The sequence below is a fragment of the Perca flavescens genome, chromosome 8 (assembly GCF_004354835.1).
Source record: "Perca flavescens isolate YP-PL-M2 chromosome 8, PFLA_1.0, whole genome shotgun sequence".
Taxonomy (NCBI): domain Eukaryota; kingdom Metazoa; phylum Chordata; class Actinopteri; order Perciformes; family Percidae; genus Perca; species Perca flavescens.
This window is the reverse complement of record NC_041338.1, coordinates 22,078,695-22,105,769: the sequence shown is the minus strand read 5'-3', so window position 1 is coordinate 22,105,769 and position 27,075 is coordinate 22,078,695. Positions and strand designations below refer to the sequence as shown.

Here is a 27,075-nt window from a genome sequence, read left to right as displayed (position 1 = left end):
AAGCTTTTATTATGAAGCAACATCATCAGGAAATATGGGAGTCAGCAGTAAGTTACAGCTGAAAGTCAGTCAAATAAAGCAGATATCTAAAAGAACAAAGGAGAGAAACTAAACTTTAAACCACAGAGATTCAGTTAGAAGCTACAAAAGTACTGAGTCTCGCAATGTACGCTTGTTTCAGGGGGAGAAGGAGGGTCGTCACAGCCATGGGTTGGCTGCGGATCATCAAGATTAAGTTCATAACCCTCAGAGGCGGTTCGGGGGCACTTTGGCCAGACTTTGGAGATGGTCCATCTCAGACACAACTCGGCGCGTTTAAACTGGTAATGGAAAACATTGTTTCTCCAGCCAACATTAAGACAGCTGTCTATGTAAGTTTGAAAGGTCAGGATTGTAATTTCTATGTTCTGTCACCTAAAGTTGCTGTAAAAGCTACAAAAGGTTTAAAAAGCATAGACTTTTCTGATTAAATATGAAAATATACTAGTCTGTTGTCGAAAACCATGCAGTTCCCATCATGTCCCAGCGTTGCTAGGAACCCAGCAGCCAGCAGAGGCCTCTTCATATTCAAGTTCTGACAAACTTAATCACACGTTACTTTTTTACTTTCTACTACCTTCGTGCTCCATGTCACTGAACATCCTAACAGAACAAAAGTTGGTGATTAAAAATTAAATTAGTTTTCAGGTTTACACCTATGTTAGATGATGCTGCATCTAAGACATTTTTTTTGTTTTATTTTTCACTGTAGTTGAGTCTCTCTATCTGAATGACATGAAAATATTATAAATAATAATATATTTTTGAGAATTCGGCCCTACACTTTTTCTCAATATGTAGGCTAACACTCACTGGTGCTATCTCCTCACTGGGAGGGTGAAATACATGGGAGGTTTGCAGTAGTGCCCAACCAATAAATCAATCGGGCCGATATTAACTTATTTCATCAGTCTCAGCCCATTCGTCAGCCAACATGTAACAAGAAATGGCACTATAGAAACGTCCAAAATATGTTTGAGCTAAATTGTCCACCAAAGAGGACTGATAAGTTTTTTTTAGTACATATCTTTTGTTGTATTTCTTTAAAAAAACAAATTTAAGGGATCCTTATCAAAATAATTTGTTCATATAATGTATTTATGTAAAAAAAATACAAGCTATATCGTCATCAGATTTTCCTTAAAATATTAATATCAGTATCTGCCTCAAAAATCCAGTATTAGCCAGGCTTTGTCCCAGCCCCTAACAGGATGTTTTCAATGCCTACCTGGTATTGTAATGGTAGTATCATCACTACAACTTCAACATACTGCGTTTATATTTTCAATCGTAAGGTTAGCGGGTTAAAGCTACATTGTGTAAGAATTTCTCCCATCTAGCGGTGAAATTGTACATCACAACCAACCAAATATTACTTTCTAGCCGAGCACATTTCAACTCCTACGGTGGCCGTCTTATTCCAAGAAGTACGACTTTGTCCGTGAGTGTTCCTTCCAGTGTAATAATAGTTTTACGTTATTTTGGTACCATTTCATTGCTAACATCAGCTATCAGGTTCCCAAATATGCAAGCTAATGGTAGCAAAGTATCAGTTCTTATGGTTATTCTGTATATTGTACGAGATTAATAGTGTAGGGCAATGTTTACAGCGTAGGAGAGAAGCAACGGAGGTTTGTGTTCTTAATATATTTCTATGAGCAGTATGAACAATCATGTCAATGAAACCGAAATTAGCTCTTAGTATCTCCATCGTTTACACGCAGCTGTTCTAGCTGTAGCTAGTCTGTGTTACAACTCCATTACGTGAGATGTGTGCCAGGGAAATCATGACACATATGATTACATAATGTTACAAGGTAGACAATCCTTTTTCATCATTGACGCGAGGAAAAGTATGCTAGACGTCGTTCTAGCGTTATGCACAACCATGCTATAGTTAGCCAAGCAACTATAAAACTTTGAATTTACACAAATAGGCAGAATTACCTTCCTTTTGAGAAGAAAGCCGGCAACTTCGGCGTCCCTTTTTAAAATCCTTGCACCTTATGAGCTCTTTCCATCTTGGAAAAGCCACTCCAATATTAACTTTGCCTGTCGCGTTGTCGTTTTAATTCTCTTTTTAACTTCCTTGGCGACTCCATTATCTTCTCCCTCCCTGACATTTGTCACGGTGCCACTAAGTTTAAACTTGTGAAAGGTGGAGGTATGTCCCTCTTTGGGTAATGTATTTTAAAGATGGAGGCGCAACATGGCGGCCGTCATCCGAGCGAGTCACTCGGATGTATTCTGAATGATTCTGAATGTCAGATTCTACGCGTACGAGAATACTTTGATTAGTTGGTGGAAGTCATTACACATGAATGAGCACATACTGTATTTGTGAAAGAACAAAGGGGGTTTTGCTAAGAATCAACTAAAAAAATTACACAATGGAGCTTTAAGGTCGTGTCCACTGCAAATTTCTCCAGTACAGTTAACATTTAAATGTTAATCTGACAGCAATGTTCAAACAAGTTTTTTGTATTGGGAAATCATTCACTGAAGTCACTGCATCTGTAATGTAATTGTAGTTTTTTAAAGGAGGGGAAGCTGATGACTGGCAGGATGTTGTTATAGCCTACTTTATGTCTTGTTTTATTGTCGTTTTATCTTTCTTTTTTATAATCCTCATAAAAAAATTACAAAATCTAATTTGGCAAGTGTTTATATCATGCAATTTTAAATTGATGCCCATGTTTCAATGTCCCCATAAAAAATATAAATGAAAAAATGAATTGTGGCTTTTTAGTGGGGATTAAAAAAAAAGAAAACACTCACAGGCATTAAAGTTACTCAGTTGCTGTTTGTTTTTTTCAATCACATCCTGCCCAGCACAGATGTACATACGTTTTATTAACTTTAACTTAAAAACTAGAGGTGGGTGTTTCGCCTTTAAGAGTTAAGAAACTTGAAACTGTTTGCGCAACAATCAGTGCAGCTCACAGCCGCCAAAGTGTCTAGACTAGCACATGATGGTAGTCAGCCAATGGCTCCACCGCTCTCCTCGGGGGCCCCGTGTGTGCGTGTGTGTGTGTGTGTGTGTGTGTGTGTGTGTGTGTGTGTGTGTGTGTGTGTGTGTGTGTGTGTGTGTGTGTGTGTGTGTGTGTGTGTGTGTGTGTGTGTGTGTGGGGAGGGGGGGGGGAGAAAAGAGAGAGAAACTGAGAAAGAAAGGGATCTGGGCTGCAGTTTGGTTTAGATCTGAGTAGAGAAGCAGGAGCGCGATTCAGCCCCGGATTGATCCTCTCATCGTGTCATTTCAACTCGCAAGGATATTTTGTTGGGATTGTAAAAAAAAAAAATAATAATAAAGTAGATAAGAAGTACACTGACATTTCAAGAAGACGACAAGGATCCTGATTTCTAGTGTATTTTCTTGGGATTTAATCGCCTCGAAGTACCTCATGCTCTACGTGCCGGTGTAAAAAGTAGATTTGAGCTTGTTAAAAGTCCGAAACTGTTTCAGGCTGCGAGTGGCCGTCTTGGGTTGAAGGCTACTGGCTTTGGATTATGTTTCTATCCAAATAGAGTATATTATGTTATGTTATTATGTATTCTACTTTTTTTATTCGTTTGTAACAAACATATAAACAAGCACTTCCGCAGCGATCCTGGATAATAAGTCATATTTTCACTTGCTTGGTTATTTACAGTAGGCTATATTCGGCTAAATGAATGCATTTTGATCGGAATGCTGCAGTGCATTTGTTGCGCGATTTTGTTGTAAATGCAACAAAATAGCCTTCACTCTGATGTTGCGGTTTTCCCACCAATGCTCGTCAGTTGGCTGTGCATGCATTGCACGGCATTTCACAGACATTAATGTTTTGCAACGACCGGAGAAGTATCTGTAATATTCGGATATCCGTACAAGAATAAAACCTTCATATCGATTGTCAAGTTGTCGTATGTTCAGGACGAAACGCTCAGGTCTTGTGCGGCGACTCTGGAGAAGCCGTTTGATCCCAGATACAGAAGGGGAAGATGGAAATGGCCAAACTTGTGAGGGCTGTGGGGACGATCTGTTCGGAAACAACCCAGAGAAGATTCCCAAAAGGGAGCTCAGACCGATGACCCCTAGCGGGTCTCTTGTAGGGGACATAGGGGGTGTGTGCACCCGCAGCCCCGTAGAGAGCAGCGGCTTGGGGGTCACGTCGGACCAAAATGGGGGTGCGGTGTGCGTCCAGGAGCAGGGGAGCCCTCGCTCCATACAGGACAGAGAATGCAGGACGGTAACGTGCTGCTTATTTAAAGACCGGGACCACTGCGAGCTTAGGGGTCCAGAGACGGCTCGGTGTACCAGGGATCCAGGCTCGTGTCACTTCGTGTTGAGGAACCATGGACCACGGGATAGCGGCTCTCCCGAGGCGCAGGAGGCGATGCCACGCACGTTGCTGGAGCAAGAACTGAAATCAGCCACATACTCCCTTTTAAAAAGGCTAAAGGAAAGGGCGCTGGATACCTTACTAGAGTCAGTGGAGTCCAGAGGAGGGATGCCAAGCGACTGTGTTATGATTTCCCGGACAGAGCTGAGGTTGGGCAGCAATGTGGCGTCCCCACAGCTGCTTGTGTGTAAACTGTACCGTTGGTCCGACCTCCAGCACCCTGCCCAGCTCAAACCGCTCTGTGAGTGTAAGAGCTTTGAGGCCCTGGACAGTCCAGCAGTATGCTGCAACCCCTATCACTACAGCCGGCTCTGTGGGCCAGGTAAGAGCATCTGCCAGAACTGTCTGTATGTAGCACCTTCAGGCCTAGCTAGATGCTGCTTTTGGGGGTGCAAAGTCACCAGGTAGTCCATTCACAGATAACCAAAAGGCATCTGGGTCTATGCTGTTTGTTTTTTGCAGCATAGGTTTTCTCTTGACTTTGTCTTCAACCACAGTCATGTAGAATACCATCTTTACTTCTGAACATGCCTGTGTTGCATATCTTAACATTTAGGCATATTTTGTCCATTTGCCAAATGATTATATAGAGAAGTGAAAAGGTCATATTGATACACACACATGGCAGAAATTCACTTTTCAAGACTGTAAAACTGTCAAGGGCCTTTTAATATGCTCAGAAAATATTTCCCTAGCACCATGTTTTATTTGTCTGGTATTGTTTGGCTTACTTTATACTTGAAGATAGAGAAAGGCTGGCCGTTTGATTAAATAGTTAATGATTACTCAGTATAGCAAGGTGAACAATAATAAAATCCTTTAGATCTAAAGTAGATTTGACAAAACAAATGTGAGACAGTCTACTCTTGTTGCTAGTTTGATGTTATTCTGATGGTATAGTCAAGAAAAATACCAACGTGCACGCAAAATATTGAATCATTTTAAAATACTTTAAAACATTTTAGTTCCCTTGTAAGTTGTTTTTGAACAGTTTGGTGCTACAACAGAACATCGCTCACACTAGCCTGCGAAATCTAGGCCTTTCGATGGAGAATGTTTGTTTGGACTGCTGTTGTCCTTACTACTCTTCTAAGTCTGAATCAATTCCATAATAACATATAACACATACATGACATATTTAGTGTGTCTGAATAGGTCAGTGCCTTCAGTGTGATTGTACAGCCATTTTTGGTTCCTACCTCGTTCCTTGCATGGTTATTGCCAGGTAGTCCGATCAAGTGTATGACAGCGTACGATTGTAAAGACTCCCTCTGAGGTTTGGACCTGGTGCCATAGGTCAGTTTAGTTGTTGTGGTAGAAGATTAAGCTTTATTTTCACAATCAATGAGCTATCTATGGCAGAACCTCCCTGACCTATATTAAACATTCAATTTTGGCAGGGGGCAAACCTGTGATTTGGCAAACCTAAAACGCTGGGCCACTCGACCCCACTGACTCCCGAGAGGGAGAGCGGCACATACCCCATATTGGGACTAAGGCTCGTAGTAGACATAGCTCACATGCGCTCATGCGTGGCCCGATAGAGCTGGTATTTCTTTCATGCTATTCAAGAAAGGGGGGCTTCGAATCAAGACCTTAATCACAGTTTTTTTCATTGTTTGCAAGTGGGGAAATAAGAAATATGGAATTGTATGAGACAAAGATTCAACACATTAACTTTAATTGAAAAACAATTTAATCCATTGTAAAAACGCAACTCAAAAAAAGATGCCTAAAAACGTCTAGTTTGCATTTGTCAACTGCAGTTCCATCTACTTGAGTCTGATTTTAGAACTATTTGAAAATAAACTACTTGTCTCGGTTTTATGTAAGAGATTTTAAAGAATAAAACAGTACTAATGTTTGGCAGATGGCTTGGATTGAAGTGACTTAAAACTTTTCCCTTCTATTTTGCCAGGCATTATAGTTTTAGAATGAGATCAGTTTCAAGTTGCGCTTTAAAAGCCCTTTTGTCCTAAGGAGGTCCCCTCATGCTATTTAGGTGAAGGAGTGGTGATAATATACAGTTTGCATACTACTGGCGCCAGACTGACTAGCTGTGTATCTGAGTGACTGAGTTCAGATCCCAGCAATTACTGCCGCCACTCTTAAAGGACCCGCTGCTATTATGCTTTTCTCCTTCCCCTTTTTCCCTGTAGGCGAGGTCACAGTGTGCGCACAAAGTTTTCTTTCCTTTGTGCTTTTCCTTCTTGTGCAAGTTATTCCCTTCATTTCTCTTCTTTCTGTTGGATAAAAACAAGCGCTCTGAACACAATAAAGTTAAATAGCAAAGATTTACTCTGATTTATTCAACTACTAACTAACAGTTATGGTTAGTCTCTGTGGTTGCTGTAACCTCTGCTTCAGTTAAATAATATGTGCTTAAATAATAGAAACAAAAAGTGTTCTGTTGGCTTTATTATTAGCTTTTGAACAAAATGATTTGATTCTGTAGACACAAAGCTGTGAGAGTTGAGATGTAGTCTGGTGTGTACTTTCAAGTGGAAGTGAAAATTGTTTGTTCAAGCCTTAATGATGGTTTGAAGTTTGTTGTGTTGGCATGTTCTTTTTACTTTTATTAAAGACTCATGATAGGACTTCACACAAAATATGATTGAATTACTGTAATATGAAACATTGAATAAATTGGGATCTAGATGTGCAAAGAAGCCTGTATATGTGTTACAATTTGTTTACAATTATTTCACTCACCAGCTTTGTCAGCCGCTTTACACCAGGGGCTTTTAACTTGTTAACACACAATTATTGTCTCTCAGTATATGAGTCAATGTTTCCAAACAGTGCTTAATACATCTCAGTTAGACCCCCAAATAGTTAATTCAAGTTTGAATTGCACAAATATGACTTTCCTATGTTTAGTGAACAACAAAACAGTAGTTTTACCTCTCTTTCTTTTAAATAGCATTCATTCCCTTTATTAGGTTATTGACATGACTGTTTTGTGTTACAGAGTCCCCCCCACCACCTTATTCAAGGCTTTCCCCTAATGAAGAACACAAGCCACTGGGTAAGTGACACAGATGAGCTCTGTGGCACCTGAAGCTTTCTATTCCATCCTTACTTATTATTTCATCTGAATTCTGCTATTAATATTGATCATCTGTGTTATGACTTGTAACCAGGTAGTTGTAAAAGTGTAATTACTTGATTTATTATCTTTTTTTGATCTGATTTTTTCATTCATAATTACAGATATAATGAGCCTGCAAATTGCAAAGGGCACGGCCAGTCTTTTGTTTAGGCTCTGATTTTACAGGAAGAAAAAGGAATTAATTGATTTGGGACATTTTTCTGGCTCTAATTAGGCACAGTAACTTGCTAACTGCATGAAAGCTTTGAAATGAGACCTAGGTCAGCATGTGGTATGATGTCAGCATGCCAGCCAGAGCCAGTGTGGGTAGTATGGTGTGGGTAGTATGTACTGTGGGCTGCTGGGACTTTGGAGCCTGGCTGCTAGCTGGGGCTGCAAGTCTGAGTACAGCTGAGGTTTTTGGCAGCATTTGGGGGGATGTCATCAGGTAAAGCCTGTTAGTGAAGTTGCCAGGTTATCCACTATGGGATGAAACCCAACATGGTGTTAATTGTTTTGAATCTGATACGAAATATAAACATGTTATCGTCCAAATGAAGAGATACACAGAAGTAGCCATTGAGTCTCCTGTGGGGATAATTAGTGAGAGTTCAGACTTGCTGCAGATGAATAATTTCTGTTTTATTCCCCACAGATCTGTCAGACTCCACATTGTCTTACACTGAAACTGAGGCAGCCAGCTCACCAAATATCACACCAGGTGAATTCTCAGGTGGGTGTGTTTCTCCAGCTGTCACCAGTTTCTAAATGAGGAGTTTATATCCGAGATGTCTTATACTGATTTTAGAAATGAATGATCCAGAACTTTATCATCCAAGAGGAGCCGCTCTGTAATTACTTGTAATTTGTCAAACAAGCCAATGTGTTTTTCTGTTGTGATGTACATTTAGTAAGAGTATGGGACATCTATTTTTTGGTTGGCACAGTAGACATACAGTATCGCTTTGGGTGGTCAAATGCTGTCTGCAGCAAAAGTGTGGTTTGACATACAGTACACAGACGTGAGTAAGGTTCTAATCATTTATTTTTTATGACACGTATCACATACTAAATATCCGCTTTAATTATTTTTTGACTTGATTTTGGAAACGTGTGAGCAGCTTTTTGAAGTAGGGCATCATATAGTGTCATTACCTAGCTTGAATAAAGAGTAACTGTATTTCTACAGAAACATCACTTGAAAAAGAGCTTCCACTTAATGCTTCATGTGAAAATATTATACAGTATTTAGTACTCTGTTTGATTAAAACCGATTCTTGATGATGAAATCCTCCATTTGGCAAAGATCATTATTACATGGATTAGGGGCTTTGCTTTTTCCCTGAAGTATGATTAAAGTTGATAGTTGGAGTAATGAAGCACATAAGACAGATGTTAATTTGTAAATAAGAGATACAGTATGTGTCGTCCATACTAATGTGTTTGCATGTCTCATATATGAGAAAAGTACAAACTATGAACTCACAGAGATTTCATGACTCTGATTCAGTGCTGCATTGTCCTGTTTTTCTTGCTTTGAAATGGTTAAAATAGACTAGCTTGGAAAAAAAGAAAAGGGAGGTATATAATTCTGTCAGAGTGTACTTTAACAACAGTTCAGTGCCCTACCCTACAGAGCGTTTGAGTGTATCTGGATGAATATGCAAAATTCTGAAGATAATTTCATTTTGATGTTGCACTGTAATTCTTCTTATTAAGGGCCATTACGAACAGTCAGAACTTTAAAGATAAAGGTTTCATTGTGAGCGGTGAAGAGGTTCAGTGGGGCGTGTGCGTTGGCCACAGAGCCGGCCTCCCCTCCTCTGTTTTTCTTTCAGAAATATTTGAGTGGGATCAAACTGTAATAAGATCCAAGCTCGTTCAGAAACACACACAAGCACACATAGTTGTGCACATGCATGTGCACAGACACTCACACGTACAACTCTATCAAGCCTGGCTGTAAGTGGGCTGCAGGGAGGGGTGGGTTCAGGGAAATGGAGTTGCTCCTGTGAATGGGGCCACACCAAAGGAAGCGAGTAGAAACAGTCCTGTCCTCTGATTTGAAATGAAACACTCCTTTCTCATGGCATAGAGTAAGCATGCCTTCCCCCTCATACTAGGGCCACAGCCAGCATGCACAGTATCATGTGGACGGGGAGTCAGAGAACCTCATTTTGGGGCTTGAAGGGAACAGCTTTTCCTATTAAAGGGTCTGCCATGGCTCAGAGGCCTGGACACTGAGCAGCTGACATGGCTACCTGGCAGTGAAGTATTCAGTCAGCAAGGGCCCCTCCACCCCAGTACACATGCTGTCACCACCTCAGCATGGCCCGGCGACACTCCCTGAGTCAACAAATGAGGAGCTTGTCAGTGCGCGCACCACAATTCCTCAGAGACTGTGGTGAGGAGGGAGGATCTGGACATGCTTGGCTTTGGTTTCTTCCAACTGTGTTGCTGCTTGTACATCCCGGGCCAGATCACTCTGCATTGGCTGTGACACACTCGGCAACTTGGACTTGGGAAGAAGAATGACCAGCGCTCCACAGGGTGGTAGTTTTCCATGCCGTGAGCTAATTTGTGTTGCCAGTTTGTCTCTGATCTCTCAGTTGCATTTGGCCGAATGATGGTTCTTTGGTTTTAGATTAAAAAAAGAGTGTCCATGTTGAGTGAAACAAACCATTAGCATCTTGTCAGTGAAACAGATCTTCCATCAAGTATTGGCCACCATATTCCATCATAAGACCGAGAGCCTAAAGGCCTCCTTATGACGCCTACCTAGTTCTGCTTTAATACACAGGCATGTACTGCATATTGGCATGTTATCCTGTGTTAAACATGTTGCTGACCTGGAGATGACTTTCTCTGTGAATCGCCCTGCAGTTCAGATAGAGAGTGTGTAACCTGAGTTCTATGGTATTCAGATTCCACCCCTTTTGCAGGAACAAGTAAACCTCTTTAAAAGCAAGTCTAGGGGGCACTTGGTGGATGGGTGGGGTGTAGTCAAATAATAAACTACAGTTTATAGCTCAGGGCTACATAAATACCCACTGAGCATTCTTCTGCATCACACAATGGCAGAGAAAAAGATCGGAACTAGTTAGCTTGGTAGATAAGCTTGTTCTTCCACATCAACCAAAGTTCTAAATATATATAGTACAGTGGAATTTGTAGTAGTAGTAGTAGTTCTCCTTCTGCTTTAGATTATCTAGTTCCATGTTAATATGAGATCTGTCTTTAAAACAATACACTCTTATGTTGTTAAGTTAATGTTACAGTATCCTTCAAGTGCAGATACATTTCTGTCATCCCTCTGACTGATTCTGGCAGTTGTTTAACATGCTAAAATGTGCATAGACATTTCAGGCCATTCACAGTGTTTTATTTAAACGTGGCTGTGTGGGAAAGAGACAGCCCCACCAGGCACTCTGTGATATCAGTTTACGTCATGAACAGGCCAAGCTTGCATACACAGTATACCTTAGTACTGTGTGTGTGAGGGAATGTGCCTTTGCTGGTGTTACCCTCCTAGTCAGCCTGCACACCTGTTTCCTCACTGCCTGGGCCTCATTGTGTGGACATCAGAGTAAAGCCCTTTGAAGCAGGTCTCATTGCTTCCTGTATGACTGTCTGAGGTGGTGTTTTCCCCCTACACATTGACTTTATTATGTCAGTCACATTGTCTCTGACATTGGGGGCTCTTTATGTTTGTCATTTCTTCATTATAATGCTACTCTCAATGTGAGGAGGCATGCCAAGATGTCTCTGTGTTGCTACTTAAGAATTTCAGTTGTTGAAGATCTTTTTGCGAGCAATGAGTGTCACTGTGTGTAGTGATTACCATATTAACAATGTTTATGTACAATAAATGACGCACGTTTTCCCGTTGCGACTGGTTTAGGTTTGTGAAAGCATGGCTCCAGTCTGCCTACATTCTTCAGTCATTAGAGGTTGTGTCCTCAATCAATGCAGTGGAATAACACTGAGTGTACACGCTTATGTTGGTGTGAGTTGAGATCACCTATGTGAATGGAGGGGCTCCCTCAGATTTCAGGGTCAGGTGACCAGAAGACGTGCAGCGTGACCTGAGTCATTGTCCTTTTTTTTATTTTTCCTCTTTTTTTTTCTTCAACTTCCTGAGAGTGCAGGAAAGTTGGACTGGATGAGCGGAAAGAATGAAAGTTGTTAGACGTGGATTACACAGAGTGCTGTAGCGCTTGCTGAAGGCAAGAGGGCATCAGCAGGTATTCACGGTTCCCACACAGTAATCATACAGTGCTCTCCTCCGTCTTCCCGCCTGTCTCTGGAGGAAAGGCCAGCGCTGTCTCTCTAGATGTCTCGTCTGCAGACAGACAGTGTCAGGTCCACTTTGGTATTGACTGATTCTTCCAGGCAGAACAAGGCAGTTAGTAGAGATAGATGGGAAGGGCCTCATGTGAGTCACGTAATAGATTGCTCAGGGAAATTACAATGTACAATGCGTAGGTGTTGGGGGGAAAAAAGCATCTGTAAAGCTTTTGTTAATACATTTTTAAGTCTATGTTTCTTCCTCAGGGTCCTCATATAAGTCCAGATACATACTGACATACATTCACACGCAAGAGCAAAGTAAATTAAATTGTGCAGTCAATACTAATCACAGCCCGCCCGTCCATCTGTGTCAGGAAGAGGCCAGCACTAAGCATCAAACCATTCCCTCTGTCTGTGTCAGAGACAGTGGAAATGCATGGAATAATAAGGCAGTCTAATCAAGGCATGTGATGCTTCTCTTGATTAAAGTAGATTAGACTGGACCCGTACTTCTTGATCTTACTCTGAAGGCATGTAATTCCACTTCTGCTATGAAACAATTAAATAGCATATCTACTGTACGCATCTAAAATAGTTTGGGATAGATTGCACCTCTAATTTCCCCTGAACTATCTCGTTATGTTTTTCTGCATTAGATCATCTATTCAGTTGATTGCAGTGGCCTTGGTATTTAATGGATGGCTCTGTTTTTTTTCTCTCCTGAGCTTAACTGATGCTGGGTGACACATATAGGTGGCCCATTTACAGCACACCCAAATCCACAGGCAAATGATGAATTTATAGCTCTAGAACCGTCATATTCAATTGAATGCTAATAATTGTGGTCCTGCTCCTCTATCTTTTGAGAATTGCTTTCAAATGTTGTGCGTTGAGTATATACAGCATTTATTTCCCGCTGTGAGACATCTAGCTGTCTTGTAGCAGCGGTACACTGACTGAACTGCTCAGACAGAGGTATGGTCTGATGGAGTGACAACTGCATCAGCATATAAGCAATGTCCCCCTCCCACCTCGAGGCATGATCCTCCTGCTCCGTCCCACAGACCCCAGAGTGATGCAGCACAGGCTCATCTCCCCCTGCAGCCTGGCACATGGCCTCAGGTTTCCACCGCAGCCCTGAGCCTTCCCAGCGCCTGGCCGCCCACACTCCCTCAGGAGCCCCAATGCTCCAGGATACGGGATGTGGAAATAATGTGACTCGAGTGCTTCCACCCTGCCTCCCGAAATCAGGTTTTGCGGATTGTTTATTTGAGGGGAAGGAGGCCTCAGACAAACATCCTGTTTTAAAAAGCTGCCTGGGTTTTGTAGCAGTGCAGGGCGGTGAATTGCCCCTTTGACAGTGGGGGGAAGACTGAGGAATGTTGAAGAGAAGGCCAGCATCTCGGGGGAAATGAGGGAACTCTCCTCAACCATTTGTCATGTCCAGTTTTCTGAGTCCATTTTAAGCGGGGGGACGGAGGGTTGAAGCTATACATCCTGAAGGGTCTTGCGCTCTATTCTCTCAGTAGTAGTGTAGGGCCTGTACCCACAGTCCTCGTCTCAAGTATCCGTTCCTGTCCTGGGAGGCTGGCTTCCGTTTCCCCTTACGTAACACGCATACACAGAAAAAGAGCCATTGATAAGAGCAATAAGGCCATTTTTCATTTTCCCTTTCTCAGCATTGTTAGACTGTGGTGTGTCAGAAATCCATTTTCAACTTGTTCTCTCAGGGGTTATGACATTGAGGATCCTCACTAGAGTTCTCTGCGGTCTACATGACCTATTGGCTCTCTAATATATGTTTGTTGCTGTGTATGGAAGGGGTATTGCGTGTTTTTGTGGTTGCAGTGTAGTTTGTTTCCCATCTGTCAGATTGCAACGTCTTCTGGCCATGAAATTAGGATCTTTGATTTTTTGTTACCAGCTTTTTTGAGTTTTGTAAAGACTTTAAGATGTAAGCCAAGTCAAGATTTCCAATAAGCCTTTCCATAGGTTCATAGTAGAAAAATCTCCTTAGTGTGGGCCTACTGTGTCAAGCAGCGGAAATGTGAGTTTGTGTGAGTAAGCACTTTTATAATCTTAAATGGCCACATAAATGGAGAGGGGGGAGTGTAGTTGTCATTGTGTTGAGATTTTTTTCTACACTAAATTTGATTTAAGAGTTGATTTTCAGTCAGAACTGGCAACACAGGTCCTAGACATGGTGAGGTAATGTGACCTCTACGTGCAGAGTGAAAGCCATGCTAATCTAAAGCAGTCCTTGGAGAGGCCTGAAACATGTCAACAGAAACTAGCCTGCTGAGCTTAGTATTTATCTGTCTCCGCTTGGCAAGCCAGAGTGGTGCCAGTGCTGCTGGGTGTTTGACGAACTTCTGAAGGGCTCACAGATAAAGATAAATCTATAGCCTCATACATGACTATGAGTCTAAGCTCACAGTGCTGCGCTTGTCATTTGAATTTACAGACAGTACTGTGCTCAGGATAAGGTGGACTATGTTTCATTTTAGGGCTTACCACACAGATAGAAATTACACTCTGTAGAAATAACAGGAGGTGTGCTCAGGCTATAATTCCTGCCCCATATTCTACCTTAGCAAACAAAGAGGGTGAGCTAATCTTGTCGTGTGCTCAGGGAGGGCTGCTGTTACCATCTTCTCTTCCTTCACACCGCAGCGCAGCACCAACCTCCACCAATAGCTCCATTCATTCAGCTCAGGGCAAAGGGTTACAGCAACAAATAAAGAGCGTGCAATGCCATTAAAAATGTATGGAATGTCCAACTGTTAGTTTAGTGTTTAAGTGTGCCTCCTCTCAAGGCTGAGAGGGGGAACAATACTCCATTTGAGCTGGCCACTGTAAATGTGCTAGCCTTGCAATGCCTGGCAAGCAGCAAGGAAGGAGTTGCCAGTTGTGGATGCTGTTTTTATTTTCTGATCATTTTACTCACAATTATAAATCCAGACACTAACCTTGGTCAGCTATGATTAAGTTCCTGTGGTCTGATTGCTGGCGAAAATAGATTTAAGATTTTTTTTTCCCTTCCTCCCCAGAGGAGCATTGACAGTTGTGCCTGGACCTATGGCTGTCTGTATTTTTAAAACTCAGAATAGCCAGCACATTCTTTAAGTCTCCAGAATGCTGTGTGTGGATTAACTGTAAGGGCCCATGTCATTTCGACATCTCTACACAAACCTTTTACAGCCAGAGCTTATTGTTGATGTGTCGAGCAGTACACTCCCACTGTATCAATGCCTGGTTAATTTTCTCTTTGTTGTACATGTGTAAACTGAGAGAAAGAGACTTGAATCTTTTTTTTCTCTCTCTTTCCTTATCTTGAACTTGATCTGCTGGAGCTATATCTTCATTCCACTCCCTTGTCCTAACATGGGGCCAAGTATGATAGACATCATTCAGAGCCTTTGATCTTGTTCCCGAAAGATGAAGCCTTTTAAATCTGAGCAGAAAACTTTTATTTTGAGTGATAGTCCAACAAAACACCCCTGATATGTTAGTGTTTACATGGCTTAGCCTGTTAAGACCATGATATTTGTTTCCTGGGCATGTACAAGTATTTATGTCCTCAGGTTCTACACAAAGCGCAACATGACAAGGCAAATTGTACGCTGTAAACTGTACATTGGGATAACGTTTTTGCCAGTAGTAGTTATTACAGAGTGAGACATAAGTCATAAACATGCTTTTGTGAAAATTCTCATTGATAATATTCCCCAGGGAAAATTGTATTTACTTTTGTAATTTGTGTTTTACTTATCTTTTATTTGTGTGCATTTCTGAAGTCTTGGCTGTGTGGCTCAGTACGTGCAGTCAGGCTGTCGCATTTCAGGGTACGGTTTAGATTAGAGGTCTGGCTGTAGCTTCCCCCTCTTCCCCTCTCTGTGACTGCCAGCACATAATTTACTTAATGAAATCCTGCCATTCCCTTTAGCTTCAAGATTTTTTGCAGATGTTGACAGGGAAGGACTTTGTGAATTATTGGAAATGTTCACTCCTGCATTTTTAATGAATGTCTTGGTTGTTGTGAACGGGCTGACTTGTCAGAGATGGGGGAAACAGTTGTCTTTGTTTGGGGAGCTGGTGTCTGGATGCCCGCGGTGGAGCAGTGTGGGTTACAGCCCAGCAAGTGTTGTGATTGAAACAGAAACTCTGGTGCCACATTATCCTGACAGAACACATTCTCCTCACAGACTCTGATCCACTGGGCCGATCAATAGGAAACCATTGTTTGAACGGCCACTCTGTCCATCATAGCTGGTTCACCTCCCAGCCCAATGGAAACCAAATACCTACCTTTCACCTTAAATTAGTCAGATTAATATAACTCGTAATAATAGAGTTCCTTGTTATTGTTCATTTGAAACTAAGCTTTTAACATAGCTTGAATATATAGGCCAGCTAAAGTCTTGCTATTTGACTCTGAAGAAAAGTGCTCATATTAAGCTTTTTGGCTTTTCCCCTTTCCTTTATTGTGCTATATATGTTTTATTGCATGTTATAGGTTTACAAAGTGAAAAAGCCCAAAGTCCACCCCAAAGGGACTTACCATCTCCATCAGAAAACACTGTTCACAAACTGCTCCAAACAGCTCTGTTGTAGTCCAGCCTTTACTTCCGTGACAAACATGCGTCACTTTGTAACACACGTTATAATGCTCGCCTAGCTGCTAGCGTGGCACGCCCTCATACTCTGCAACTGACTAGCTAGCAGAGCTTACCTAGGTACTGCGCATGCTCAACACACAGGGTGAAAAGAGGAGCTGCAGCAATGTGCATTACAACAAAAATATAGTGTTTTTTGAAAATTAAACCACCATGCAGCCAAAACTTTTTCTCTCACGTGACATGTGATTTGGTGAGAATTTTTCAACCAACGAGACTCTAAAAGGAGAAAGAAAGCAACCTTCTGGCTGCACCCCCACCCCCTACAGTCCTGACCAGAGTAGGAAGTTAGGAGGCACAGAGAGGGGAGGAGGGGGGAGTTCAGGAATGTGTATGGTCTCCTCTGCTCAAACACTCCAGCCTTCTTGGCTAGAACCTCCCTCACACACTTGCAAACAAACACAATGACACACACACACACACACACACACACACACACACACACACACACACACACACACACACACACACACAAACAGATAGGTTGTATGAGGAGGTGAAAGGGCACAGCCACCCAGCAGGATGTTCGCTGAGTGTTTTGCTTTCTGTGCTCTCTTAGACTTTGCTGGCCTTTAACGCTGCCTGTAGATATGACATTTACAAACATTCCCCACAGTTTTCACAGAGATTTTACATGCCCTGAATGACTCTCCTAGGCCTCACTTGCATCACCACCATCACTTGTGCTCTGTGTCTCTGACACATTGCAGAGCTTTGGAGGAAACTTTGAGGAAATGAGCAGCACATTATCTTCCCCTAAAAAGAAAAAAAAAGGTCTTCTCCCTCAAACCAGTGGTCTGTTACTCGCACACCCAGACGGCTCCTCCATATTTGCCTCCTTAGTTTCCTGTGCTTTTTACACCCTCTGTTGTTTATTGATTTAATTTATGGATTTTGTTAGTTGTCTGCTATCAAGGGTACAGCACTTTTCCTCCCTCATGGGGTCATCCCGAAACAGAAACGGAGGGAAAGTGGAGAGGAAATGGATGACAATGTAAAGCATTCCCATTGTGACAAGCCAGGCTTGGTGACTGGATTCAGTTTCTCCGGCTCCCACAGTGTTTTCTCCCACAGTGTTTTCTCCCAGCACATCTCTCTCTCTCTCTCTCTCTCTCTCTCTCTCTCTCTCTCTCTCTCTCTCTCTCTCTCTATATATATATATATATATATTTCTCTCGCTCTATATATCTTTCACTCTCTATCTCTCTCTCTCGCTCTTCAGAGAAAGGCCAGACCTCGGGGAGAAAAATCCATAGACATAGAAGAGCAGCTCCAGTTAGCGTGTCTGTCTGATAAAGCCGACTTTGATGGCAGTGATAGCCCTGACGCCAGCCTAAATGTGGCCTGCTCAGGGGTTATAGTTGGCCTGCAGGAACCATTGTCTACAGAATTAAAGCCTTACCATACTCTGAACAGAGGGGGAGGCTTTATTTAAGTTCCACTTTGTTGTTTTAGTTGTAAAAGAAAGTTAAATCGAACAAATTATAGTAGGGGGTTGCACAGGAATGCACAAAGAAAATAATTTGTTCAAAATTTTCACACACACAACCACAATGTACACACACACAAACACACAGTCGTTATGCGCCCCCCTCTCCAGCAGCCCCCCAGCCTATCAGTTCATTGGTAGAGTCTAATAGCTGGAGGGGAATCTAATCCTTGGCACAGGATGAGAGACTGCTGCTTTCCCCCTCCTCTCCTGGCTGCTCTCCTCCCCTTGACTGCACTGCTTAAAGGGACTCGCAACAGTGTTTTTCTTTTTTTGTTCCTCTTCAGCAAAGTTTTGCAGGAATGAGTTCATCTCTGCTCCCCGCTCTCGATTAGCAGAGATGAAGTATAATGGAGGTGGCCCCAGAGCTCGGTGGTGAGATGTTAGCACGGAGGGGAAGCTGTTGTTTGTCTGCCTGTCCCTGACACTCGGCCTCCCATTCATCTCACTCCAAGGCTACGGAGATGTGTTTACCCCGGGCAGCTCTTTTCGGCTTCTCCCTCTGCCCTTTTTTCCCCCTCCTTTTCATGCTGTCTTTAAAAGCATTACTGGATGATTATCAAGGATTGCCATTGAAACTTTCAAGCCCCCAAATTTGTGTACTTAGTAGTAATTATCCAGACTCGACCTCGAGTGCAAGGAACTCATAGCAGGATGATTTGCATATGTAAACCTGCGGAAAAGGCTTGAGCAAGTTGTGTTTAACAAAGGCATATTTAAGGGTTGTGTTAATAACATCTTGGTCTTCTCTCATAACAGAGGAAAAACAGTTGTATAATTGTATATTTCTTTGGCCTGTGACAACCACAGTAGTCTATATTATCATTAGTTGTGGAATATAAATAAGTACATTTATTCAAGTACTGTGCTCAAGTACAACTTTCAGGTACTTGTACTTGAGTATTTACATTTCATGCAACTTTGTATTTCATTTGACAGCTTTAGTTACTAGTTACTTTAAGATTCTAAAGACAAAATATTTGAGGATCTTATATCATAAAGCACTGTTATAGATTAAACCCAACAATTTAAAAACAAAGGTTCAAATTAGCTCCACCTCCACAAACTAAAACCGTAAAAAGCTGCTTATAAATGAATGCATCAGCAATAGTGATCCAATAACATCATAGTATAACACTCACAGGGTGCATTCTTCTGACTTTTTATACTTTAAATACATTTTGCCAATAATTCTTACATCCATTGCATGATTTTTCACTTAAGTGAAGGATCTGAATTCTTCCTCCATGGCTGATTATCTTTATGCACTCTCATTTTTCATGCAGAATAACAATTTGTGTTAATATCTTCCAGCGAACTGATAAAAGTCTGTGTTTGTTGTCAGACCTGATGTCCTGCTTTTGATACTCCGGATTCCTCCAATCAGACAAACAGAAAAATAAAACATTTTAACATGATTTCAATGGAGCTCACACCTTGTTATGGAAATCAAGCGTTCGTTAAATCTCTGTTTACTATGTGACTGTTCTGAGACATGTAGTACGTGCATACACAGGCATCCAAGGTTACTTTTGATACACTAAAAGTGTCCATGCGCTTGTTATATTTTGAGTGTCATAATCTGTTTACTTATTACTTGACGCTTAAGGGAAAGCCAAACAGACATCATCATTTACTTATCATATTGCTAGAACACTGCTAGTTGTTCTATTCCATGTATTTCCTGTTGGCCATGGAACATTTTGTAGACCAAACAGCTTCCACAGATCCATGTATCTCCACTTGTCTTTATACCAGCACTTTGTGTCTGGTTATGTAAGGCTTCAGAGTTGATTAACTCTTTCAAGTGTTCAGATCATTGACCCAGGCAGCAGGAACAGGAAGTGCAGCGGCCATACCGTGGCTGCGTCCATTGACTCTGAGACTGACACTAAGAGGAGAGGCTTTGGAGAATAAAATAACAATAATAACATACGCTACTATTCTAATGGGTACACAGAGCTGTTAAAAGGTGGCAGGGTTAAATGGATGCAGAGCACCAGTAATTGCTCCCAGCCCATCATGGCTCCGCCCTGAGCAGACCCTCTGTAAGCCCAACATGGAGTCACAGAGAGTTGGGTGTCTTTGCTGTGGTCAGAAGGGAGGAAGACATACGCCCTCCCTTCACCACTTAACATCTGACTTTTAGGTTTGGTCTGAGCCTTGGCCTGGCCTGTATCTGCATTAGTTTCTGGTCATAAAATAATAATTATAGCTGGCTTCATACTCTCTTATATCAATTTGGAAAAGGTAAATAAACATTTACAGACACATGCAAACATCGCTGAAGAAACAATTTTTTCTTAAAAATCTCAAAGACTGAGCATTTGAAGAAGTGCGAGCAGAAGGCAACTTGAGCTCTGGACTAGAGGCCACAGTTGCTGTGGTGATATTGTCCAAACAGTCCGCAAATTGTTGATAGGTCTGCTCTGTTTAAGAGATCCTAATGAGTACTTCTCTCAGGACCCTCACCTAAGCACCCCCACCTAGCCAAAACACACAAGTTCAGGACAAAAACACAAACACGCTGGTTGAAGTTCTTCCTCGTCCAAGCAGACACGTGCGCACCAGACACACGTAGACGCTTAACACAACAGAGCGACAGGAAAAGGCCTGGCTCATGGTGTGCTCATTGTCTTCCCTCAGGCTTAACATTTGATACATTTCTAACCTTTGTCCTGCTCATTCCTCTTCCTGGTCCTCGCAGTCTTACTGGCTACCTTAGTTCCGGGCTACGTGTGAAAACTAGACACTATTGACCAAATTGCTTTTGCTTTATTCTTGCCTTCTAAAAAGGAGGAGACGGTAGCCATTTGGTCTTTTGTGTTTGTGTGCACAGTTTCAAAGTGAGTTTACCTTGATGTGTGGGCTCCATTTGATTTGAGACAATAGAGGGCCATAAACAAGTTGAGGCTGAGTTCTTTGTGTGGCCGAGCCGTGCTGAAGTAAAAGCTGAGCTCAGAGTGGAGGAGCTGGAGTGTGGAATTCACTAATGGCACATGCATGTTGGGGCCCCTGAAGAGAGGGGGTCATTTCAGCCATCAGTGTGTGCGCAAACACACAGAGAGCCTGTCTGCAGCTTCCCTCCACCCCCACACATCCCCACTCACTCTTTAGTCCCCCTCCACAACACAGAGCCTTGAACCAGCAGGCGTTTTGTCTGTGCAAGTCTGGTCAACGTTTTTGCTAATCTTTGTATAAACTTTACTAGTGTGGGTCACTCAGCAGAAAGGTTAACTTGGGTGGGAGGTGAGCAAGGCATTTTGTTGCTGTGTGGATCTGCGATGCTCCACCTTAAAGGCGTTTGTTAATGGGGGGGGCGGTCATTAAGCCCTGTGAGCAGAGAGACTGAAAGGAATGAGGCCACAGGCCCAGGCTTTAAATCCTCTGTGCCAATAGACTCTCTGAAGCAAAATAATGGCATCACTCTGTGTGTGAGTTAATGGGAGCTGATAGCATGAAGGCTGGGGGGTCAGCGGGTCACGGGCTTGTGCTAAGTTGTCAGGGAGCTGAATGCCGTCCCTGGGCCCACAGCAGGGGGAAGAGCTGGGGGGAGGGGGAGGGAGACCCCCTGCCTGGCCCTCTCCCGTCACCCCCACTCTTGTGGAATGTGACAAAGACGAGGAAAGAGGAGAAAAAGGCACCCTCATTCGGGAGAAGTAAAGGTTGAAGAGATGGATTTGAGATCATGGGACTCTCAGTGCTTTTTCTTCCTCTTCCACCAGCTATGAGCAGCGTGGACTGAAGCAGTCTCTGAAAGTAGTCGACAGAGTACTGGGTGTCTGTTCACTATGGTGAAGATAGAAGTCCACCTACAGTAGGGAGCAGTAACTCATGTTTGGAGTGCTGAGGGCTGTCACTGGAAAGAGTTCACCGACTGCAGCCATGAAAACTGAATTAACAAGCTGATTTACTAGACAGAGATGTTTAGGAATGAGATGCCAACTTTGTTCCGCTGTAAAAAATGAAAATGTGTTTTTGTCTTAAGCAGTGTTTATTACACACTAACTTTTCAAAAAGTAGATGTCTTTTATCCATCCCCAACACACTACTGTAGGGACTTATTTGCCAATTTTCAGTGGAAACACTGAGTGTAATCCTAAATGAATTTTAGTAAACATGATCTGTTTTGAAAGTGCATGTGAGGAGCAGAGACTGCCTGCCTCTGTGCTGGGTGGTCAGTGTTTAATCATTACATTGCCCTCTTGAGGCAGAGGAGGAAACTGCAGGTCTTTAGTTGGACAGACCTCACTACACTCCCCCCCAGGATATGTATTGTGTGTGTGTGTGTGTGTGTGTGTGTGTGTGTGTGTGTGTGTGTGTGTGTGTGTGTGTGTGTGTGTGTGTGTGTGTGTGTGTGTGTGTGTGTGTGTGTGTGTGTGTGTGTGTGTGTGTGTGTGTGTGTGTGTGTGTGTGTGTGTGTGTGTGTGTGTGTGTGTGTGTGTGTGCGCGTACGCGTTCGTGTGAGCATTCAGCGGTATTTACACAAGGCTTAGATTTCAATACAGTGCCTCCTTCAGTATTTATTGTGTGGCCATCTGCTCTGAACAATAAAAATAGATAGTTAATCCAGTAAAACTTTGGCCTTCCTTTTTTCTAGGCCTGTTTGCGTTTGTTTATGTTTTGTTTAATGACTGTCCCTCTGTCTCTTTCTAGATGCCAGTATGTCGCCTGATGCCCCTAAGCAGAGCCGCCACTGGTGTAACGTGGCGTACTGGGAGCACCGCACACGCGTGGGTCGCCTCTACACAGTGTACGAGCACTCCGTCAGCATCTTTTATGATCTACCTCAGGGCACAGGCTTCTGCCTGGGCCAGCTCAACCTGGAACACCGCAGCAGCACTGTTCAGCGCACACGAGGCAAAATCGGCTACGGCATCCTCCTCAGTAAAGAGCCGGATGGCGTTTGGGCGTATAACCGCAGTGAGCACCCCATATTTGTCAACTCCCCGACCCTAGACGTGCCTAACAGCAGAACTCTGGTGGTGCGAAAGGTGATGCCAGGCTACTCCATCAAGGTGTTTGACTATGAGCGTTCGTGCCTCCTGAGGCACACCACAGAAGCTGACCTCCTGGACGGACCCTATGACCCCAACAGTGTGCGCATCAGCTTTGCTAAGGGCTGGGGCCCCTGCTACTCAAGACAATTCATCACCTCCTGCCCCTGCTGGCTGGAGATCCTCCTCAACAACCACAGATAACACAGACGGACCCCACCAACTATCCCAAATATCATCTACCTAGATTTAATATAAAGTTTTATATATTATATGAAATATATATTATACTTGTAAATACGGAGTCATTTTTACAATGTAATTATTTATGTATGGTGCAATGTGTATATGGACAAGAGGAAAAAATGGAAAATGCACTTTGGCTTATATATATTATATATATAAAGATAAAAAAATCTTTCAATACCAACTTGAGAAATTATACAGCAAAATTAGGATGAGCCTGGATTTGGTGTATAGTTTTCATATACTATTAATATCCAGACAAAAAGCTAACACCATTCACACATTGATAATAAAGTATTCGCATAATAATTGTCTTTGTTTGGTTTGCATCATTAATCGTTTGTTTACAACACATTTTCATGACATCTTAACAAGTGTATTGATACCCTGGGGACATCTGTAGACTTAATCCTACCTGTTGGGATTTGTCTAAAATACCAACCATCACAAATCTCGGTATACCACCATCTATTATACTCATGTATTATATTACATACTGTATATGTATATATTATGTGTATACTGAAATAAGGCATATGTCCTTGTGTGGCTTGTGACATTTAGGCCAAGGGTTGAGATCCTTTTTTCCCAATTAGCCTGGGAGCAGATGATCCGAAAGATCCAAGTTGAACTTGTTCTCAACTTTGCCAAGCAGAAAATGATCAGAGCTGTCATTTGCCTCTTTATATGAGTAGTAGTGTGATTAGTTAATTAAAAGACCAAAGCAGATAACTGATTATGTTTATATTTCAGTAGCATCTACAGCATCGTGTTCATAACTAGATTTTAAGACAAGCTAACTCAACTGATCCACATGTCCTTGAGGTCCTAAGGAGCCTCAGTAATGAGGAGCGAGAGGAGATGGTGTAGTGGAGGACAGTGTAGGAGGAAATGATGAAACTACTCAGGCGATCCTTCCGAAGTTGTTTCTACTTCAGCACGTCATCGTTGGCCCGTGGTCGCAGGTCTCAGGCCCCCACAGCCACCTCGTCTCACAATGGACGTTGTTATAACTGACCAGGGATGCGGCACCCTGAAACCGCCACAGTGATACTGGAATGTATGCAGAGAAACCAAAAAGTTTTACAAGCCTACTGGAATCTTAAAAAATACAGCCAAGGTGGATGTGGTTTAGCTGGCTTCCTTCGTAATTGCTGGTGTTGGGTTGTCAGATTGGCGGTGCTGGTAGTGAGAAGGGGGGGGGGAGGGGGGGGGGGCCAGGCCTCTGCCAACATTCAGCAATAAAGGCATTCAGTAACACTGATTCTGATTTAATGAGTGCTGAATTGTGCAGTTACAAGGAAATGTGTTTTTAAAGTGGGTTCTATAAGACATCGAAAACTGTTGGATGAGCTTTTTGAAGTTTGAGAGGAATGTACTTTGAGCAGAGAGGCACAATGAAGAGGGCTGCTTTTTTCATGACAGGTTGTCAAATTTTGTGTTGAAAATGCTACTTTTCGATCGTGTGTGTGCTGCTGAGTGCAGCGTCTCTCTCCTTCCCCTCCTCCATAAAGGCTCAGACAGCCTCCTCCAGGCCTGCTGACTGTCTGGAGCCAAGACTGTGTAGAGTTCAAACAGCAGAGAGGAGTGGCTCCACTCCGCCTCTGTCTCTGCCTCCTCTCTTCCCTACAACTGGGGGCCATTATCCTGCTCCTTTGTGTCTCTGTTATGGGAAAAGGGCCCACATCACCACTGGAGAGGAACTGGCAGACAATTATATGGGGTGGCGAGGAGCTAAGACACATAGTGGGCTGATTACACAAGCCACCACAGACGGTATGAGAGGGGGGCCTAATTAGACAGGGCTGGGGAGGGGCCAAGCGATAATACACATCTACTGAAGCTGCATCTCTGGAGAGGCGACTGCTCTGCTCCAGAGCTGGAGTAGTTGTGGCAGGAGGACTTTGACTATGAGCAAGATGAAGTAGGGAAAGGAAAAGCCATGTAAGCAGCTTTTTGTGCTCCATGAACTCAGGAATGGTATTGATTAGCAGGCTGCAGCCCTCAATCATTTTCTGGAGGAGTCTGTGTCGCTCTCGGCCCCAAAAACCCAGGCGCCATTTTGTTCCACTGTTTTTGATAGACTGAGCTATAGTTGCAGCGTTCCAATGATTAGAAACGTATGGAAAACAACATAGCAGCTACTTTTCACAACACAAACGTGAAGCACTCTCTGTGTAGGACACATAAATGCTACATGTGGATATATCTGCATTTGTGTTTCTGTGCACAGATGAGTCTCTCTTAGCTGGTGTGTGGACAACTGCTTTTTAAAGCTCAGAGTTTCGAAACCCTGTTATTATGGCTTATGTTCTGCCAAAGCCTCAGTACATTCCTCAGACTGTAGATTCTTGTCTGTAAGCCTCTCCTAAAGCCTGGTTCTCCATGTTCACAGTTGGCAACAAAGGATTGAAGTCTCTGATAATTGCAATCAAGTCACTAAATATATCTGTTCCCTTTTCACAAAAATTGAGCACACCTGCAAAAACATCCCTCAGCTAAATCTAAGAATAAATGAAAGGTGAAGAGTAATAATCTCAACCAAAAGTGATTTCAGCCTTTGCTGTTGCGCTCATAAGATATTAGCGGGTTAAAACAGACACAAACTGTAGAGTTAGTAGGTCATTTGAGCCGGGCAGATGTGGAACCACCGCAGCTTGCTACTACTCACTCCATTTGATGACCCTGTCCTGCACATCTGGCCCCAGTAAAAACACAGTGAGCTAATAGCACCTTTTGAAACGAAAGGAGATTACACAGAGCGCCTGCAACACTTCCTGCTCTCTCTCTCTTTCTCTCTGTCATGAACGCCAGCCCACGGAAGTCTTCTCACCTTGGTTGAGGGTGTTAATTACGGCTCCTCGCAGCTGCCATGCTCGCCACTTACTGGGCGTGCTGACACTTGCCAGCGCACAGGGGATCCACGCTCTCAGAGGGGATTATGGGCCGGCACGCAGGGCAAGCCAAAAAAGGAAGACTTTTCCTTTTAGGTGTTTTTCCACCTTAATGGGCTGAATATAAGAAGCGGTGTGACTGATGTGTCTGTGCTTTGGTGTGGGTTGCATGTGTCTTTGCCTGCACCGGTGTGTGTTGTGGCTCCACAGACATCATAAAGCACTTTGTTAATGCTTCTCTCCGTGCTAATAAATCTTGCTTCCAAAGTGATTTCTTTTGTTCTGTATCTCCCCGATGACAAACCATGATTCTGCTACTGTGCTGCAGACCTCTAACTGTGCCTGGAACAGACCATTGAGTAAGCATTTAGGTGGTTTTTCAGAAGCCAAAAGCAGCCCGGTCCTGATGCTCCTCTGCAGATCCCACCCTCCCTCTGGTAATTACAGGGTGCACAGGGGCCTCTCTGACGTACGAAAAGGATTTATTTTAGTGAGTTTCCACAGAGGTTAAAAGAATGCCACAGTGTGAGCACATGCACACACACACACACACACACACACATGCACACCCTTAGGCTTAATTCTGACAGCATTTATCAACAGCCTATTGCTTCCTCCCCTTGTCCAACTCAAATCAAAAGAGCACAGTGGTCCTTATTGTTTCATCCAGTGATATTAAAGATGTGTTGGGGACGTTTGGATTATCTGGACGGTCTGAATTAGCATGTCCAATTCACGTGACCTTAAGAAGTTTTCTTTTAATCCTGTTGTCAATTGGCATTTGTTGGCATTTACTTTGAAAGAGTAAAAGGCTGAAGTGGGCAGAGTGACGCCTCACCCTATCTTCACTATAACACACTCAACCTGACTGAACAGAGGCGTCTCTTTTTTTAAGTACACACAAGCATGACACCGCTCAGTTTTTGCTTAAACTAGGATGTTTTTTCCCCTTACAATCAAAACATTCCTCC

General features: G+C 42.9%; 1 protein-coding gene across 1 annotated transcript; it reads left to right on the top strand.

Moving 5' to 3' along the window:
• The first annotated feature begins 3,217 nt into the window (after positions 1–3,217).
• smad6b (SMAD family member 6b) lies at positions 3,218–23,519 on the top strand. Its single transcript, XM_028584547.1, has 4 exons — positions 3,218–4,743; positions 7,393–7,449; positions 8,168–8,245; positions 22,624–23,519. The coding sequence occupies exons 1-4, from the start codon at positions 3,945–3,947 to the stop codon at positions 23,166–23,168; spliced, it is 1,479 nt and encodes a 492-aa protein (XP_028440348.1). The 5' UTR covers positions 3,218–3,944; the 3' UTR covers positions 23,169–23,519.
• The last annotated feature ends 3,556 nt before the right edge of the window (positions 23,520–27,075 follow it).